The 20,951-nt window shown below is 45.3% G+C and overlaps 1 protein-coding gene across 1 annotated transcript in view; it reads right to left on the reverse strand.

Moving 5' to 3' along the window:
* The window catches only part of FAM184A (family with sequence similarity 184 member A), a 184,230-nt gene extending 177,643 nt beyond the window's left edge, over window positions 1-6,587 (reverse strand). Inside the window, exon 1 of the mRNA XM_075063906.1 lies at window positions 6,146-6,587. Coding sequence (XP_074920007.1) covers window positions 6,146-6,319 — 174 coding nt within the window. The 5' untranslated portion in view covers window positions 6,320-6,587. The remainder of the gene's footprint in view (window positions 1-6,145) is intronic.
* Between the last annotated feature and the right edge of the window lie 14,364 nt (window positions 6,588-20,951).

Raw genomic sequence — 20,951 nt, forward strand, 5'->3', positions numbered from 1 at the left:
GAATTGGTACTGGTAATATATAATAGTTTGACAACTAAGCTACTTTGCAAGTATCGAGTATGATCTGACAAGGTGGGGGATGGTGGCTTTGACCATGAGGCATCTACTCTCACAAGAAAGCATCCTGTACAGTGATAGTAAATGGAGAGCTATTCCCTTCACCAGTTTAAGCCTTCTGTGTGGATTGTCTGTTTCATTAGGAAGGATATGACATGGATTACACATACTGTTAATGCCTAGAGCCCCAAGAGATATCAGGGCCCCATTGTGTAGGAACTGTACAATAGATGGTGAGTGAATCCCGGCCCCCAAAATTTGCCATCTAAATAAACAAGACAGGAAAAGGGTGGGAGGAGGAAAAAAAAAAAGAAAAAAGATAGAAAAGTGAAGTGGGTTGGCAAAATTCAAGCAGGCCTGTGGCAGAACTGAGAACAGAACTCAGGTCTCCAGAATCCAGTTTCCAATCTACTGGGCAATGCTAGTCACTCAACCCCTATGGCTCTTAGCATTTTTCTATATGTTTGAGCTCCCTCCAGTTTGTTAATATCTAACCAGAATTGAAGGTCCAGCCCTGGGCACATAACTCATATGGAGTCTCACTGGAGCTGAACAGAGAGACTGAGTACATCTACACACCAAAAAAAAGATCCACAAAAGCAAGTTTCAGACCTGGGATCAACAGACTCAGGCTCACACTGTGGGGCTAAAGATAGCAGTGTAGACATTCAGGGTTGGGCTAGAGACTGGGCTCTAAGACCCTTCCTCCTTGCTGGGTTTCACATCTTGGGCTCCAGCCCAAGTCGCAACATTTACACATCTCTCTTTAGCCCTGCAGGTACAGTCAGTTGACCAGGGCTCTGAGACGCGTGCGTGTGTGTGTGTGTGCGCGTCCTATACAGCAACGGGGTACATCCTACCAATCTATCACGTTGAGGCATTTATAGTTTACCTTAGAGCATAGCACTTCCAGACATGTTTAGAGATCAGTGTTATACTATGCAGAAATCCAGTATTATCTTCGTAATAAATAAATGAATAAATAAATCTAGAGAGTCACAGAACAGCATTTTCAGAATTAACATAGGACATGTAATAATGAAACAGCTTTCTCATGCTTATGGCTGTTGTACAGCTAAGAGAAAATCTTTCCTAATGATTAAGTATTTAATTCTTAATGCATTAACTTAAGGGGTAGGGAAGAAGCATTTGACACACTTGGAATCACAAACAGAAATCAGAATGTATTATTTCATTCAGGCAGTCTTTTGACCTTTCAGAAGGACGGATACAAAAGGAAAGGACATAGAAACTACAGACTGCTTCTGAGTAGAGTCTTAAGTTACTAACTTCAATCTTAGAATATGAAATGTAAGTTTCATAAAGGCCACTGCAGAGACTAACCTCACTTTTAACAAAGCCGTTCTCTCATTGTTTATAAAGCATACAATTTAAGTTACAGCTACCAGAAACTAAGAGTCAAGTCTCATGATTTGAAAGGGTTCCACTGATAGTCAAGTTTTATTTCCAAATGTCTTATGCTCAGTGAAGTTATCTGCAATGAACCACTGGTTAAAGGCAAAAACGTAACACCATATCTACGTGGAAATGTTTGGACCAAAGCCTGCCATTCTTTCTTAGCAAAAATCACTAACTTCAATAAGAATTCCACACACAAAAAAGAGTGACCAATAGGAATCTCCACCCGTATGTTGCTTTACAAGAACTTACTAATGTGAAACAAATATTAAGATCACCTCTTTGTGAACCCACTGTTTTCTTATATTGTTCATTTTTAATCCAGCTTCTTTCCAGACAACCTTAAAGATTAACATGTTTTAAAAACAACTTTAGTGCTGAAGTTAACAGTTTATTAGGTCAAAGAAAGCTAAAGTTGATGATGCAGTAAAAAAAATCCAGAGAAAGAGAAGAAGCAACTGAAAGAGTAATCCACTAACAGAAGTCTTTATTCAGTCTATTCAATTCTTATACTGCAGGCTCCTCAAGGGAGGAACCATTTCCTTCTATGTCTCTATAGAAGGCCTATCACAACAGGGCCCTGATCCTAACTGAAACAAAAAACACATAAAAAGAAGATACTAATACATTGCATTAAGAACATCATCTTTAGGTTCGAGGTCACTTTTAGGCACTTTTGAAGCTGCTTAGTGTCAAGACCAGGGCTAGGGCAGTCAGGCCTAGTGATCAAGGCTAGCGCCAAAAGGGGCAGGAAACCAAAAGCAGTAGCCTGATTTTACGGCCTGGGATCAGGGTCCTAATACCAATAATAGTGAGTGGGATCCAAGCAGCAAAGCCAAGGTCCGCAGTCAGAAATCAAGTACCAAAGTCATGGGGCAAAGCAGGAGTCAGACTCCAAATACTGAAGCCAAGGGTCTGAGCTGGGGTCAGAAGTCAAAGAGTAAGCCAAGATGCAGGTCTGATGGTACAGCTGGCTGGGGGGGTGGAGGGGGTGGGGGTCTACCTCATTACACTGACATATCCTGGAAACTTCCTGAGTTTAACTGGGGTGCAGGGACCAATCAGGGGCCATGACTGAAATTATGAGTCCGACCTTCTGAGATAGTACTACCTGTGATGCTTATCTCCGTAGGGTCTATGTGGTAATGCATGTGGCCCTTCCATGGCTGCATGGCAGCAGTATGGAGGTGTGAGCCATCCCACAGACCCAGGTTCTAGTTCTGTCCCTGCAAAATTCTACACTTAGACAAAGCTAACATCTTCAAAAGTACCTAATTTAGCATACCAATATCTTGAAAATTCTGAAATACTTAATATTAAAAATATGTAAGGAGAAAACATAGGTCAGATAGTAGTAACAAATGCAACTCTTAAAAAAAAAAAAAAAAACACCTTTCCCCATATCATGCAGATTTGTGGTAAATCGTGGCTGAAGCAATTTTAGTCCTTCCTATTTGGCTTAAGCTTCTTATTTCTAGGCACTTCAAAAGATCTGTGTACCAGTTTAGAAGATAAAATAGTATCTGACAATAAAATTAAAGCATGCCATCAAGAAATAATCTGTGATTATATGTGATTGCATATGTACATTTGACTAACTGCATGCCTGAATATCAAAACAGTATGAAATCACTGCTTGCTGTGGAGAGAAAAAAACAAGTATTAGTTTGCTTGGAACAGGTTGAATAAAAAAATAAAAAAGACACAAGTTACTGGAATCCTGTACTGATGTATGCATGGCAGTCCTAGCCCTAAAAACTGCCTGAACACCTGGATTACAATTTAAGATGATTTTCTGTCTCTGTCTTGAAATCATAATTTTAAAAGGTCACTTGGACCTTTTTTTAATTCTTCAAGCATGTACAAACATGTCTGCATATTCTCAGATGCAAGCCGAACAACAGTTCAATATGTCTTTTCACCGTACAGAAAAACTACTTAAATTATAAGCTCTTTGGGGCAGGGACAGTCTGTTTTGTGGATGTACAGCACCTAGCGTAATGGGGTCCTGGTTCATACCTGGTGCTCCTAGGTGCTGAAATACTACTACAAATAATAATCTCAGTGTTCCCTAGTTTGCACTGGTTGCCAAGAAGCGTATGGATGGAGTTTAAGGTGTTTTTGACCTACAGCCCTAAAAGATGTGGAACCCTGCTACCTAAGAAACTGATCACAGCTCTTACATTATTGCATCAGCAGTGAGGCAGAGGTACTCTAGCCTTGAGCCTCCTGGTTTACTCCAGTGACAAGACAATTTCTGTGAGTTCTTCTACTCTATAACTCACTCCTCTGCTAAAAAGGCCAGTAAAACCTCACAGTATTGTCAGGAAACAAATATGAACCCTGACCCTGCAAAGGTTCTCACACACAAATCTTTGCAGGACCAGGGCTGTTGGGTTTGCCTATACAGAGAGTACTTGGCAAGTTGGTTTACACCACATAAACCTATAGCGCAATAGCTTGCCGCACACTACAAAGCTGTTTGGATCCTGCTACTGTGCACTAAAAGTTCTGCACTCTGAAATTTTAGTGTACAAAAACAGGGTCCACATGGTCAGGGCAAGGCAAGGTCAGTCTGCAGATTTGAACCCCAATTTGCCATGGACAAATTCTCTGTAGAGACAAGCCATTAACGTGTAAATTAAACCAATCTTTTTCAAATACACAATCTGAAGGGTGACCCACATACTGTACTTAGCTTTATAAAATATTCTGGGATCCTTGGAAATAAGAAGACTCCATATATAATGTATTATTGGGTTCATCTTATAGCAACATAAACCTTAAAATAAACTGAAGCATTAGTTTTGATAAACTACTGTTTTGAAAGACATTAAGGGTAAGACTACAATACCCCGCATTTCTGAATATTTACCTGCATAAAATCACTGAATGCAGAGCTACTTTAATGCTTTGAGTACCTCAGAACGTATAGCATATGTTCAATGACATGGAACTCAAAAGACCATCTATTTTAATATGGAAATGAAATATGCTTCTGATGACAACAATTAAACGCTACGGAAACTACTGAAATAAGAAAAGGACATAAACCTAAAATTGTACACAAATGGGAATTAGTCTGTACAGATAGTCTCACATACATACCACAACTTAAATTCCTAAAAGTGTTGTAAGCCAATTTAAGTGTCACCGAACACTCTTCATATATGGTGACCAAAGATAAAAACTACTAATTGTATTATCTTAGTTTTAAACCACAATTCAAGTTTAAAGTAAGAGATGTAGAAAATAAGCTTAACTATAGCAGTTATTTGACTGGTTTGAACTGTATTTCACTCAGAGTGAAAATAACTTCCTAAGGAAGACTTTGATCCTTCTCTAACTGAGGTCAATGTGAGCAAGAATCAGGTCAATAACTAGAAAAGAAAGAAAATCAGACTTGTCAAAATAATTGGTTTTCACTGTCTACATTAACTGACTCTGGTAAATATTTGCCTTTATCTCATTCAAAAACTAGATACAAAGACAATTTGGTATGGCCTGCGTGACCACCATAAACTTCCTACCAAAAAAATTCTCTATTGCTGTTCAGCAAACAAGCTGAACTGAGACGAAATGTTTTCTTCCTCCAGTTTAGCAGATGTTTGAATTATTTATAGGTTTTTTTAACTTCTTGTTTAAATATAAGCTATATGAAGTTTGAAATGGTTCATTACCAATTACCCTTCAACACACACTGTGTATTTCCCTCATGCAAAGCTCTTTAGGTGTTATGAATTGTGATTCTTTTTCAAACCAAGCAAAAATTACAGAATTCAATCACGCATTTATAAAAAGTTATTCTGAATATGCAAATCACAACTACAGTAGAGTCTGTCATCCTTTAGTCTACTAATCTTGACAATGTTCCTTTAAAATACCAGCTTTTAACAAAATATATGTAGCGTATCATCTTACAGGGCTTAGAATCCTGTTAAATCAGTGAGACAAAACTGATATGTCCCCCGACCGCCCTCCCCCACCCAGTTAATTCATTGTCAAGGGACACTCAAAATAACCTACTGGGATATTAAAAAATAAGTTCTTAATAGAGAGCAAAGCTGCTCTGCTGCCAAGTATACTTTTTTTAAAAAACCACCTAAAAAGTCTTGTTCACCTCTTATGTAAATGAAATTAAAAAAAAAAACAAACCACAACATTTTAGAGTATAAATATAAAATACAGTCAGTGTCACTTTCCCTAAACCCAGACAGTTATACAGGAAAAACTGTGTAAACAAGCACAGATAAATGGACTCACTTTATAGCTTTCCAACGTATTTTTAATGCCATGTTTTGTAACTGAAACTATTTGTCTCGCTGTGATCCTCTGCTTTAGGATTTCACCAACAGACGTCAAAACCGGCATGAATTCCATTATATATTCGGTGAACAACACGTTGTGGATTCTACCCTAGGGAATTGAGGTATCACTGCAATAGGGCAGCACGGCCAATCCACAAGTAGCTTTTAAAATGGACTAATCCGCCAGATTTTAATCACTGGAAGAGCTCCATCTAAATGGGAATTCGAAGCCAGTTTTGCCTCTCTCAGGAGGAAGAACGTGGCTTGTAGGAGAGGAGCGAGCGCTGAGCGATCTCCTCCTTTCACCTGGAGAGCAGCTCGCAGCCACGACACGGTTGGAGAGTTGTGGGGCGGGCGCTTACCTTGGTGAGCTGGGCTATTTTCTTGCTCATTTTGAGGTGCAGATCCTGGCTGTATTCCATGCTGAGCCCCGGCTGGGAACTGGACGCGGCGAATTTCCCAGCACTGGCTGAGAAGCCGCTGCCGCCGCCGCCGCCGTAGTAATGCTGCTGCCAGTTCATCCCGGGGGTCGCCATCTTCACAGCGAGACCCCGCTACCCCTCCCGCTCCGCTTTCCAGGAAAGCGACCGGGGGGTGGCGGAGCGATGCCGCGACACCCTGACCGCACACGCTTCCCGGGTCACTGGCGGAGCGTCCTCCGTCAGGCCCCCGCGGCGGTGACCCCGGTCCCGGCTCCCTCACACCATCCGCCCCCTCCACTAGGTGTGGGTGAAGGCAGGGACGCCCCCCCCCGTGGGGCGAGGGAGAATCTGCGCACCAGCGACCGGTGCCGCCTCCTGCTCGCGGCTGGCAGCGGGGCAGCAGCCGCGTCCCTCGCCCCGTGCCGGGGCGGCAGCTGCAAGACCCCCTGACAGCGCTGCCCTCGGCAGCGGGGGTCTCCGGCCGCGGCTCGCCCAGCCCAAGCAGAGCTGCCCCTTCGCCACGCGCGGAGGAGCTGGTGACTGTTGCTGCAGGCGCCACTCGGTTACCAGGCTCCGGCTGAACTGTTTACGCTGAGCAACGTCGTCACTTCCGGCTGCCCTGTCAATACGAGCCTTCAAAGGGCCTAAGCAACCTGTGTCACGCGCATGCGTATCAGTTGAAAATCTCTCGCCTCCCCCACCCCCAGCAGGTGCATGCGCGCTGGGCCGCAGGCGCGCGCGCTGTTCTACTGCTCCCTTCCCCTCAGTCTTTCTGGCTGCTGGTGCGCGCGCTGGGCGCTGTTCCCGAGTAGCAGGTGCGGAACTGGGGTGTTCACTCCCCCGCCTCCTTCCGAACTGCTTCGCTCACTTGCTCCCGCACTGTCCAGCAGCAGGTGGCGCCCTTCCTATGCCCACCTTGTGCTTTTTCACCTGCCGCTGCTGCACGTGGTTCTGCGCGGTGGGGCCCGTGCGCCATCAAAAGTTCCGCAACTGCCCCTGTCCAGCTACAGCAGTGCCTGGTCACAGAGCTCCTCCGTCTTCCTTCGGGGGGCTGCTTATGTGGGTCTTTAGGGGCAGTAACACGCAAAGGCTTGAATCGGACTCCACTCTCCCAGCCTTCAGCTAGAAATAACTTTCCAGTTCTTTTTCCTTGTAAAGAGTCCTATGCCGCTTACCTTTGCAGATTGGTTGCTAGAGAGAATCTCTTACTACAGTAACTCCTCACTTAACATTGAAGTTACATTCCTGAAAAATGCGACTTTAAGTGAAATGACGTTAAGTGAATCCAATTTTCTCCTTAAGAATTAATGTAAATGTTGGGGTTAGGTTCCAGGGAAATTTTTTTTTTTTGCCATACAGTACAGTACTACAGTTGGGAGGTACCCCTGCCTTACCCCACACAGGCACAGCCCACTGGCAGTGGAGACAATGAGGCAGGCAAGGAGGCTGAAGGCTAGGAGAAGCACATTGCACAGCAGCAGTAGCAGCTTCCCCTACTCTGCAAGCACAACTGGTGAGGGGCTCAACCGTTGGCCTGCCCACACACACCCTTCCACCAAGCTCCCACCCTTAACCCGTATCTTCTTCCCTCCCCTTTTACTCCGCATGCAGTGCGCTCGCACTTCCCCCTTACCTCCCCTGCCTCCTGCCCACAGCAGTCAGCTGGCTTGCAGCATTCGGGAGGGAGGGGGGAGGAGCGAGGACACAACGCCCAGGCTCCCCCTCCCTTCCGAACACCACAAGCCAGCTGATTGCCACAGGCAGGGGGCACGGGCGGGAGGGAGGAGGCATGCTGCATCCTCACTCCTCTCCCTCCCTCCTGCCCACGGCAATCAGTTGGCTTGCGATGTTCAGGGGGCAGGGGGGAGAGGGAGGAGTGAAGACTTGGTGCACAGCCTTTCCCTGCCTCCTGCCCATGGTAATCAGCTGATTTGTGACGTTCAGGAGACAGGAGGGAGGGGGATCCCACATGCCAAGTCCTTGCTCCTTCCTCCCCCGAATGCCGCAAACCAGTTGATTGCCGTAGGCAGGAGGAGGGGGAAGGCGCTGACCCGTGGGGTCTGCCAGCCGGGGGGAGGCACTATGGGGAGGGCGTAGGGGAGCTGATGGGGGGCTGCCAGCTGTGGACAAAGCAAGCAGCCAATGTTATAGTGAAGCATTGCACAACTTTAAATGGAGCATGTTCTGTTGTTGAGCAGGGACGTAAGACTGAAACAACGTTAAGCGAGAGGATGTTAAGTGGGGAGTTACTGTATTAATAAATGTTAACAGGGTAGCTCGTAAAAATTAAAGGGCTGCCATCAGACCTAGGTCTGGAACAGTATTTGTCTAAGTATTGCACAACATTCTGATTAAAATAGGAGTACTGAATAAAATCAATACGGCACTTATGAAAGTGATTAAACGTGCTAACCCATAAATCTTAAATTGTAATGGTAAGTGGAGAATTATCATCATCTCAGGGAGTAAATTCCAGTGATGGTCCAGAAGAATCTTTTTTGAGGCCAGGGCTATTCAATCTCTTTAACAATGTCATCGTTACAGGACAAATTGCACTTTAGGCCTCACTGGAATTTCTCTCAAATGCACCCTTCAGGTGACAGGCCCGGCTTCCTTCACCTCTCTCAAGGGTGGAAAACCACAGTTTAACCACTCAGGCACTTAATGAATGGGTTACTCTGTTTCCCACCATATGAAACATAACAGGCCCAACTGTATTCGGCACCTGCAAGAAAACTGTTCAGGAGTCTGTGTCTAGGAGCTGATTAAAATGATTCAAAGCAGTTTTAAATCAAAACAAGCATATTGTTTATTTATCCAAAAGTACAGTGCAAACAGAGAAAAAGGTTAAGATAAATGTATATAGGTATCTGGTCTCACTTAAACTTTATCCTCTTGTTGCAAGTTTTGGGAAGCTCAAGTCTAGACATGATAAATCGACCCCCAAATAACCAACTGAACATGAGCTCCCAGTGTGATCTTGTCATTAAGAATGTGTAAGCAGGGCACTGTCAAGTAGAAGCAGGGAAGTCTGATTGTGAACTAAGTCAATTTACTTACCAATTCTGTACTATACAGTTCCTCACTCTGACAAAGTATTTGCACAGACTCAATTCTTATCCTTGCAAAAGATTACAGCTGGATTGTTTTTTAGGAACGTTTCCTAATACTAAAAGTGGAAATAATAGAATTCACTTTCTCTCTTTTCTTAGGAATCCAGTACCAGTCCTTACCATAAGACAGTTACACGCACACAGTTAATAATTTCAAATTTCTTTTTATGAATAACACTACAAAGATAAATCATCACAGCCCAGCAGTTACACGGTACCCTAACTAGGCTAATATCAGCAAATAGCAGTATTTGCTTTTAAAATTAATAAAACAGGGCCTAAATTCAAGTATGCAATACCTTACATACAAAATAAATACAGGGATTGGGATTTCTGACAGTTGGAGATCTTCTGCTTTCATGTTCACTCACCTTGAGTATTATATTGACAAATAAAACAGTTGTACTACATCACCAATTGTTTCAGCATCCACATTATTGAGCACATACACAACTTCAAATAAGAAAGAAGAAAACTTGACAATTACTGTAGCTGTTAGGCTCACACATTGTCTCTGGTTCAGTGATGTAGTACACCTCCTGAAGTCATTTGGCCTCCAGTCTGTGATTCGTCCCTTACAGTGATTTTTTCCCCCAGTCTCAATCTCACTGACTTCTGTAAAATTACAGGGAACTGTACTGAGATCCAGCTCACGGATTCAGTCTGGGTTATCCCTGGCAGCTCTACTTTCCCCCTGCTGGGCTGGTCTTGAGCTGACTGGTGCTTTGCTAGTTGGGATGCAGATCCGTGTCTGTCTGTCTCTCTGTGTGTGACATTACCCAGGATACAAAGTGGACTGTTGAACAATGGTGTCCCCTTAGTTCTCTAGCCTGGGATGCCTCTTACACGGCTTTGCTGGTGAACTACCACCTCTCTAGGTTCTGTTCACACATAGCCTTCAACACATAAATTCACTTCCAGCTGAATACATGAATGCTCTCCCACCCATTCATGAATTATATACAGGTGACACCCACATATTCTTAGCCTGGCCTTTTCCCCCAGAAATATGCATCTTGCACTACTCAACATTCTCCTGGACAGTGTAAGCTCATAATAAGTCCATCATTCCAACACTGCGTGATGATTATGTACAAGCCTTGTCATCTTAAATATAGATTCCCAAAGACTTCAATCTAAACATGCTGGTTTAGATAAAAACAAGTTTATTAACTACAGATGGATTTTAAGTAATTAAGGCATAAGCCTGTTGCCTGATTTTAGGAGGTTAATATTTTAGATATGGGTTATAAGCTCGCCAATTAATCTGATCAGAAGATAAGGTTCTTGTGCCAGAATCAGGCTACAGAGTTTGCAAGGACCCTTGGGATGTATCACAAGGACACTCACACTGAGACAAATGTAGCCTTAAGGACTTTTACTGAGATAAATAGAATAGTAATCAAATGGTAAAATAATCAGGCGTTACTAAGGCAATAATATTGTTCTAGAGATATGTGATATTATGTACAAAGCTTTTGATTAATATACTCACATTCTTTCTTGATAACCTTGTGGTAAGAGACAAAGGACCAGCCTTGCGTCTAGCATGCCAAGAGATTCAGTTGAGGTTCCTCAGTTCTTGAGTGGGAGGACTATAGAAGACTATAAAAAGCTAATTTAGACTTTTACTTAATTAACTCACTTAAAATGTACAATTGAAAACTAACAGACCAATAAACAAAAAATCATAAAGAACTAAGAACGAAGAAGCCAGCTTGGCATGGTGAGTCACCGCTCTTACAGAGCATGAACACTCCTATGACCAAATGTGGTTTCCTCACCCACTGAAATGTTGGGGTACACTTACTCTACGGGCTGGGTATGCTTGTACATATGGATGACATAGACATACATATTAAAAACATTAGATTATTCTTACATTTGTAATTTCTGTCCTAACCAGTTATTTCAGTTCTTGCCAAGTTGTGGTGTGCCTGTTAATTTTAAAGAGAATATGAACTTAGGTAGCCCCCCTTACTACCCTGCTTCAACACACTCTTTGTCTATGTTAAAGGTTGCAACCATATAGTTTATGCAACCATATAGTTCTTATGCTTTAACTCATCACACCTATCTAGGTGAAATGTCCTAAACACACATGCTAACTTTGCCCTAGCTCAACACACAGGATGGGGCTTGTAGGTCTCTTGTGTTACATCCAAAATACTCTAATAAAAACCCATTATAGTAAAACAAATAATCAAACCCATAAAAAAAGCCCCACGTGTTTTTTAATGTGTTGTTTTTTTTTAGGTATTCCGTGCCGGGGCCCCGTAGAAACTGTTCAAATTGGGCCCTACACTTCCTAAAGCCGGCCCTGCGCATCAGTGTTGCAAAATTGTATCAGGGGCCAGGTAGGGAAGGCTGTGCCTCCCAAAACAGCCTGTACCCCCCATCCGACCCCCACCCATGTCCTGCCCCCAACTGCCCCCCTCAGAACCCACAACCCATCAACTCTCTCTGCTCCTTGTCCCCTGACCACCCCCTCCTGAGACCCCCCACCCACTAACTGACCCCAGGAACCACCACCAACCTACCCAAATCATCCCTGCCCCTGACCTGGCTCCAACCCCTCCACCACACGACGACAGACGCCTCTGGAACTCCACGCTAACCCAAGCCCTCCCCCCCCCACCGCATTCTCTGTTCCCTCTGACCATCTCCCCCCCAGAACCTCCACCCCCTCCAATTGCTCCCTGCCCCTTATCCAACCCCTCCTCCTAGCCCCGGCCAGGCCCCCTTACCATGCTGCTCAGGGCTGCATGTATGGATGCTGCGCGGCCCACTGGAACTCCCAGCCCCGTGCCTTATCATGCCGCTCAAAGTGGCAGGAGCTGCAGAGCTGCCCAGGAGCAGTCCAGAGCTCTGGTGCCAGCGGCAACACATGCTGAGGTTCTGCGAGAGGGGAGAAGGCAGAGAAGGGGCCGGGGGAGCCTCCCCAGCCGGGACCTCAGGTGGGCTGGACAGGACGGTCCCACAGGCTGGATGTGGCCCATGGGCCAGAGTTTGCCCACCCCTTTAACAACCGGTTCTAAACTGGCTTCTAAATTTAACAACCGGTTCACACGAACCAGTGCAAACTGGCTCCAGCTCACCACTGCTTACAACTAACACTAAACATGGTGGTTTGCTCCTGTTATAGAGTCTGAGCAGTATGTGTCCAACCTTCCATGTTCAAACTTAATTTCCTCACCCACATAATATCGGGGTGTGTTTACTTTATAGGCTGGCATAGTCATAGATATTAGTAACAATTAGCTCATTCTCATAGCTAGGTATGGTGTAGCAGACTCACTTTCCTCTAGCACCTTCAGCCAAGCCACTCCAGACCTTCAGTCGTCTCTCTTCTTCTGCCTCAGCCAACAACACAGGTATTGATATATGTTCAGCCCTCCTGGGATAACAAAAGTACCACTAAAAGTCTCAAATCATCCTAGCGCAAGAGCTCCTTCTGCCCCCTCTTGGGCTATTCTTCAGCCCGTCCTTGAGGTTGATCTTCAACTCCATCCTGGGCTCCATAATCCTGATGGTGGGCTTGTCCCTGCTTCTGTGGAGCTAATAGGGGAACTCAATCCCACCCTTTATTCTGGGTTTCAGCCCAGAGACCTTGCATTAAGCAGCCAGGTCCACTCCTTCAAATGCATTGCTGTTTCCTTCTGCCACTTCCTCCCTCTGAGTCACTTGAGTTGCTTCCCTACAGCCTGTGCTTAACCCAGCTTCTCCTCTGGTTTCTGGACATCTGGCTTCTCACTAGATCCTCCTCGCTGTTACCCGGTCAATTTAGGAAACCTGCCTATACCCTACTGAGGGCTCAAGGTGTGACCCAGTCAATTTAGGGCACCCCGCCTATACACCCCAAGGGCTCAAGGCTTGATCCAATCAATTTAGACATCCCCACCCTTTCCCTTCTGAAGACTCAGGGTGTAAGGCAACTATTCTTACCCAGGGGACTCAGGAAGAAACCTAGTCAATTTAGGTACTCACCCTTTCCCTCAGGGCTCGGGGATCTATGGAACCGCAGAACCTTTTCCCAGTGAAAGCCTTACACAGTTGTGCTCTAAACATCTATTTATTAGCAACACACACAGAATACATATACCAAACAAGTCTCTTATGCTCACCACTCCCAATATACAGACAAATTTCACCCTCTGGCCAATCAGAATTTATTCATCTGGGTATTCTTGTTGATGCCTCTGCATGTCACTGTCGTGCAGAGGGGTCAGCAGTGTGCCTTAATTCTTATTTTTGTTAAATGTTTCAATAAAATAACTATTTCTTTATAAAATACCAATAAGCTATATTGAATCTTAAAGAGAAGACAGTTTCTGTTTATTTCACTTCTATTTACTAAATGGTAGCTTTTCATAACATGCCAGGGCTGTTTGTTTTGTATGCGTTACCATTTTCATAAAATTACACTTCACTATTTATAAGCACACTGTAAAACTTTTAAAAATAACCATAAAGCTTACACATTTCTGTCCTTCATACATTAATATCCTGATCTTAACAAATCTGATAGAACATCATTACTGAATAAACCCACAGTGCCCTATTTTAAAGTTAAGAACTTGTTGCTGATGCTGAGCTTAATCCTTGGTGCTGAGATTTCCATGTGGGTCTCGAAAACATACAAGTTAATACAGACATTTTCTGTGAACTACAGGTCTGACATTAAAAGGAGCAATCTATGTTTACAGCTAGATGTGCAGATGTTTGTACACAAACTGACTCACTGGAGGCATAATCTGTGGAAACAATTGTCAAAAATGTATCATTTTTCTATAGAATAGTTTAAACACTGATTGCGTTTGGCCTTTTCCAAAAGAAAAGTTGATGTTTTATATTCAGGTTTTTAAGCCATATCCTTCACTGTGATATCAAAAACACAAAAAGCAAAGGAAAAATACCATGGAAAGCAGAAGAAATTTGTGTATGTTTTGAATAATTGTTCCTCTCTTTCTGTCCTCATGTTCTCACTCAGTACAAAAGTCCACCTTGGTTTACATCAAATATATAAAATACCTGGACAACAGTTTTCCTGTCACAGTCCCTCATGGGGTCCATTCACTCCTCCTCCTGGCCACTCTGGGAATTAGCTCCTTCCAGGTCCAGGGCCCCCTTCTGCTGCTAGCTACATGCTCTGCTGCCATTCTCTCTCTGTCTCTGTGACTCCAGTTGTTCTTCCATCATAACTTGGCCCTCTGGCCAGGCCACTATATGAGTTTACCCCTTCCAGGGTAGCAAAGTCTTTTGGGGCACTGTCCCAGGCAGTCTTCTTTCCTCTGCCTTGTCTGTGCCACTTCCCCAGTGACTGGTAGGGTAACTGGGGCCCATTGTCTACTCCGGGTTCCAGCTCAGGGACCCTCTAGTCAGCAGCCAAGGTCTGTTCCATCCTGGACCAGACTGCCTTTCCCTGAGCCCTTTCCTTACCTTCTGGTTCTTCCCCTGGCTCTCTGGGTTTGCCATCTGCAAACTCCCTCCTCCTAGAAAGTAACTGTAGGCTACTTGCCTTTATAGCCACAAATTAACCTCCCATTTCCCAGGGTGAAACTGCAATCTACAGCCCTCTCTGCTATCAGCTTCCTGGCCTTATAAGCCCAGCTCATCCCCCCTCAGTTGGGCTCTCTCATTTGCTCAGGGGAGTGAAGGGGAGAAGAGCCCACCAGCTCGCAGAGTGCGGAGGCAGGACTAGGAGCCAAGCTGGAAAAACAGGCGGGGCAGTGACCATGGGGCCTCCATTCCGGAGCAGGGAGGTGTGTGCTCCTGCTGCACCAGGCTGCACCCCGCAGGCAAGGGGGCGGAGCCTGAACCCCTTGCCACAGCATCCTTTGACTACAGGACCCTAGGGAGGTGCCCAGATCACCCTACCCCTAAGGCTGGTCCTGCTTGCATCTTCAGTTACCCTCAGTAGTATGATTTCAACTTCAATCAGCTCTGCCTTTGGAAAACAATGCCAGTATTCAGAATAGTGTCCCTAGGTGTTTGTACTGATCCCCTTTTGAAACCACCCAGACACTTTGTCCTCTCTTGTACCACTCCTCTCCCAGGCTGAACTCACCATGTCTAGGCTCTGGCTGTGCTGTGATTGCCAAGAGAAAGTGAGAAAGAGGTGTATGTAATTTTAATGATTTAAGACTGTGAGTGTACACACAATACTGACTCTGTGTGTTGTTTCTTTTGCTTCTGCAGATGTGCCCTTGAGGCCAGCTCTTCTGTCAGATAAGAAGGCGAGTAAGGAGGACATGTTTTGCAAAATGCTGCAATTGTCAGATCAGGCCAATAGTGAGCATAGAGCATGGAGAGAGACAATAAATGAAAAACTAGAAATAGATACCCAGGAGAGCAGTCAGAGGCAGAAGTGGATGGAAAGCTCATGGAGGACCAATCAGAGATGCTCAGGTCCCTGATTGTGCTGCAGGTGGAACACATGCATGCTCGACTCCCCCGTCATACAGAACTGCCTTCCTTGCCCTCCCCAAACACTCCCCCCCCACACATTCCTTGCCCTTTGCAGTACCCCTTGCACTCCACCCTAGGGACATTTTCCATAACAACAGCTAGACTTACACACAGTTGTGAAATCCTCGCTTCAGAAAGTGCTGCTTACTATCATGTCCCTTGTAAAAAATGTTAATCTACGTATTGCTATTTAATAAAAATTTAGTCTTACAAAAACAATTATTCTTTATTTGTGATCTACACAGGATAGTTACAGAAGAAATTCGTACACCGCAGCAATCGGCACATTTGCAGACTACAGTTAATGTTCAGTCAGGAATCATTACAGGGGTCATTTAAGGTGGCAAGTAAACAATGCCTGGCTGATTACCAGAAAGACATATTACTGGGGCTCATTGTCAAAATGCTGTTTCAAAGCCTCCCTGATTCAAATAGCCCCTCATTGAGCATCTCAAATAGCCCTGGTGTCTGGCTGCTCAAAAAAAGGTGATCCACCTCAATGCTCCATTACTGGGGAAACTTTTCTCCCTTGGCTTCACAAATGTTATGCAGGGCATAGCAGATTGCTATGACCATGGGGATATTTTCCTCATTGGGTCTAACCTGATAAAAAGGCAGTGCCAGCGACCCTTTAATCTGCCAAACACCTGATGAGCCTCTTGTTGAAAAGCTCCTTGCTGCTGTCAAGGTTTCTGGTTTATCGCTTCATGAGTTATGGGAGTAAAGGGGTAGGCTGGGTCTCCCAGGATCACTATGGGCATTTCCACATGCCCTTTTGGAATCTTCTGGTCTGCAAAGTCCCTGCACGCAGCTTTCTATACAGGCTACTGTTCCTGAAGATGTGTGCATCATGCACTTCCCTGACCTCCCCACATTGATGTCAGTGAAATGACCCAAGTGATCCACAAGCACCTGCAATACCATAGAGAAGTAGCCCTTTCTGTTGATGTACTTCATTGCAAGATGGTCTGGGGCCAAAATTGGGATATGCATGCCATCTATCCCCTTGCTGCTAGGGAATTCTATTGGTACAAAGCCATCCGCTATTTCCCACACATTGCCCACAGTCGCAGTCCTTCAGCACGAGGTGATTAATGGCTCTGCACACTGGTGTCACCACAAAACTTCCTAATTTCACACTGATGCGTGACTGACTGGTAGCAGTCTGGAGTTGCCAGCTTCCACACAGCGATTGCCACATTCTTTTCCACCATGAGGACACCTCATTCTGGTGTCATTGTGCGGCAGGGCAGGGGTAAGCTCCGCACAGAGTTCTAGAAAGGTGGCTTTGCCCATAAGAAAATTCTGCAGACACTGCTTGGCATTCCATACCTGCTTCACAATCCGATCCAGCCACTCAGTACTTGTTTCCCAATCCCAATAGCAACGGTCTACTGTGTAACTGCTCCATGAATGCCAATATCAATCTTGAATTGTTTCTTTCCATGGCACACAGCAGGGCAGGTATAACGGATTCCTGTTCAGATTCGCAGCTCTTGAAATACTGCAGGATCTGTCGCGTTGTGTTCATAACACGTATCACAAGACAGGTGAGTAGTGCAGGACCTATGCTTTCAGGCAGAGATGTCAGGTGCAAAGTTTACAAGGGCAGTTGAACAATGGCATGAAATGTAGTCAGAAGTCCTTAGAATTATGGGATGGAGAAAACTGCATCATGCGGACATGATCCTGCCCTCATGATGCACTGCGATCCATTCCCAGAACTCCTAGCGGAAGAAGGTGGCATTTGCACAGTGGTATACAGGGCCGGCTCCAGGCCCCAGCACGCCAACCGCGTGCTTGGGATGGCATGCCGCGGGGGGTGCTCTGCCCATTGCCATGATGGCGGACGGTGGCTCTGGTGGACCTCCCGCAGGCGTCCCTGCGGCGGCTCCGCTGGTCCCGCGGCTCCGGTGGAGCATCCGCAGGCACGCCTGTGGGAGGTCCACCGGAGCCGGGGGACCAGCGGACCCTCCGCAGCCACATCTGCAGGAGGTCCACCGGAGCCACGGGACCAGCGAGCGGCAGAGCGCCCTCCGTGGCGTGCCGCTGTTCTTGGGGCAGCTAAATGGCTAGAGCCAGCCCTGGTGGGATAGCTACCTACAGTGCACTGCTCTCTCTGTTGACACTAGAGCACCAACTGTGGACACCTCCACTGACACAAGTGACAAGAACATAATGGGAACCCCCATGAACTCTGCCACTATGTGCCCCTCCTGTGGCATAACGAGGAATGAGATTTATGTGATGTAAATGGGAACGGACTTATAATGTTTTGATGAAACTATATTGGTATTATTGTTGGGGCTGTTTATGGAATGAATGTGTGAAGTTTGAAATCAGTAAGTATTAATCACAGAGAGAGATGTAAGAACTCCCCTTCTGCTACTTGAGAGGTACCCCAACTCCACTTTTTTTTGAAGAAGGAAGAGATGTGATGATTTGTCTATGAACAACTTATGAATTCCAGTGTGATTTTATGAACTATCTGTATCCTTATGACTTTTGTTTACTCTGTACTGCCTCCTTGAGCTAAGGAGACAGGGGAATGGCATGGACATGTCTGTCCATGAATTTGCTGATCATTAAAGACTGTTAGGACCTGAATAGATCTTACCTGGATCAAACAGAAGAGTAACTGCAGCCTAGATAAAGCCAGTATTTTCCAGCCTCTCTGTAGGGGTAGGAGGTGGGGGCTGGGTTTCGAAGAATAGAAAATCCTCAGAGAGGAACGAAGAGGTCAGGTGTTAACACTGACACAGTGTCTACACCAGGGGTAGGCAACCTATGGCATGCGTGCCGAAGGCGGCATGCGAGCTGATTTTCAGTGGCACTCACACTGACTGGGTCCTGGCCACCGATCCAGGGGCTCTGGATTTTAATTTAATTTTAAATGAAGCTTCTTAAACATTTTAAAAACCTTATTTACTTTACATACAACAATAGTTTAGTTATATATTATAGACATAGAAAGAGACCTTCTAAAAACTTTAAAATGTATGACTGGCATGTGAAACCTTAAATTAGAGTGAATAAATGAAGACTCAGCACACCGCTTCTGAAAGGTTGCCAACCCCTGGTTTACACTGACACTGCATCTCTCTAACTACGTCACCCTAAATGCTATGCCTCTCGTCGAGGTGGTTTTATTATGTCTATGTAGAAGGAGAGTTAAATCGGTGGGAGGAGCATTGCAGTATGTACACCTCCATAGTTAGGTCGACATAAGCTGCCTTATGTTGACTTAATTGTGTAGTGCAGGGGTAGGCAACCTATGGCACGCATGCCGAAGGTGGCATGCAAGCTGATTTTCAGTGGCACTCACACCGCCCGGGTTCTGCCGCCAGTCCTGGCCACCAGCTCTGCATTTTAATTTAATTTTAAATGAAGCTTTTTAAACATTTTAAAAACTGTATTAACTTTACATACAACAATAGTTTAGTTATATATTATAGACATAGAAAGAGACCTTCTAAAAATGTTAAAATGTATTACCGGCATGCAAAACCTTAAATTAGAGTGAATAAATGAAGACTCGGCACACCGCTTCTGAAAGGTTGCCGACCCCTGGTGTAGTATATACATTGCCAAAGTCTTAAAAACCATAGAGCCTGAGAGAAACTCAGAGGGAATCACAGAGACAAAGGACGCTTGGGAAGGGGAGAAGAACATACTCTTGTGGCAAAGGAGTCCTTTTTAGCTGCAGGACCCACAAAGGAAGAAGAAAACTGTCTCCAGAAAAGGGGGAGGGAGATTCCATGATTTGGAGGAAAAAACATGTGCAGGATGGGGATCCTGGACTCCTTAGAGGGCTGGAAACTGTTGATGTGCAGCAGGAACCCTCTCGGACATGATCAGGAATGCCTTTGGGTCATCATGGGCCACATCTTTGTCAGTTTCACCAGGGTGGATGGCACTGGGGCTGTAAGTCTTCTTTGTAAGGTGAGACTTGCTGCTGCCCCAGCCAGCTGTAGGAGTGTTGTTATCTATTGGATGAGCCACTGTTGCTCCTCATGCTGCTCTGTTACAATGTCTTTAATCAGTTGCAGGGCAGCAAGCTGGTGGAGCAGTTCATTCTGCTGTTGCTGGGCTACCTACTTTTGCTGGTTTTCCAGGAACAACTTCAGCAACTTCTCAAAATACATTTCTGTATTTCCCCCCACTCTCTCCTCTGGCCTACTTTCAGGCCTGGGAAACTATAATGACCACATTCTATACGATGTATAATAGGTCCTCAGAGGGCAGGCATCCTAGTGGCTAGCACACCCAAATTCAGACCTTTTGCCTTCTATCAGGGTAGTAGAGGTGTCTATTCCTGACCCTTAGCTGGAAGTCTTCAGTCCCCACCCACATCTGGGCATTGGCCCTTAAGGGGATGGAAGGCAGACTGAGGGCCTCCCTCTCCACCAGGTCCCCACCCAGGGCCCTGTGGGAAACAACACCAGCAGCGTCCTCCCTGCAGTGAGTCTAAGTCTGGTGCCTTAGGCTACTTCCTACCTATATATCCCTTCAGTTTTGAGTGTGGCTCCTATAGCCCAAACAGTTATTCACTTAACAAGAGCCCACAGAAGCAGGGCCCTGCAGGACCTGCTGGTTCTCAAAGGGGATGGTGGTTATTGGGTGCCTGTGGGCCTTACCTGCTCTATAGTCCCCTCTCAGGCTCAACCTCCTGTCTGGTTTCCTGGAGGAGGATTCCTCCTGCAGCCTGTCCGCCACCCCTTTGCCTGGACTTCCAAGCTCCTTTCAACCTGCTCCTGCAGTCAGAGCATGCTCAGCAAGCTCAGAGAAGTGGGCCCAGTATTGCCTTTTAAGCCTTTCAGGCCCAGTCTGGAATACCATATTAATACCATACAAATAATACCTGCTAATGTTGGTGTCTGTATATAACCTATATGATGGGTAACAATATGGATAATGCATCTTCTGACTTGGCTCAGGATTTCCTGGCCACTGATCATCATGGGCTTAGCCCATACAGTTACTGGTTCAACCCATACAGCTGGCTACATGTTGATCTTAGTTGTTGTATTAGGACTGGAGATTAGGGAATTGGATGTTAAACCCATGTCATGGACCTCTTTGCACTTTGAGGCTGGGGCTCATCTCTCCTGTTGGGGTTGTGACAGTCAGCAGCGATCCCCAAACAGCTAGTAGCCTTATAATAG

This window comes from Chelonoidis abingdonii, chromosome 3 (genome assembly GCF_003597395.2).
Source record: "Chelonoidis abingdonii isolate Lonesome George chromosome 3, CheloAbing_2.0, whole genome shotgun sequence".
Lineage (NCBI taxonomy): Eukaryota > Metazoa > Chordata > Testudines > Testudinidae > Chelonoidis > Chelonoidis abingdonii.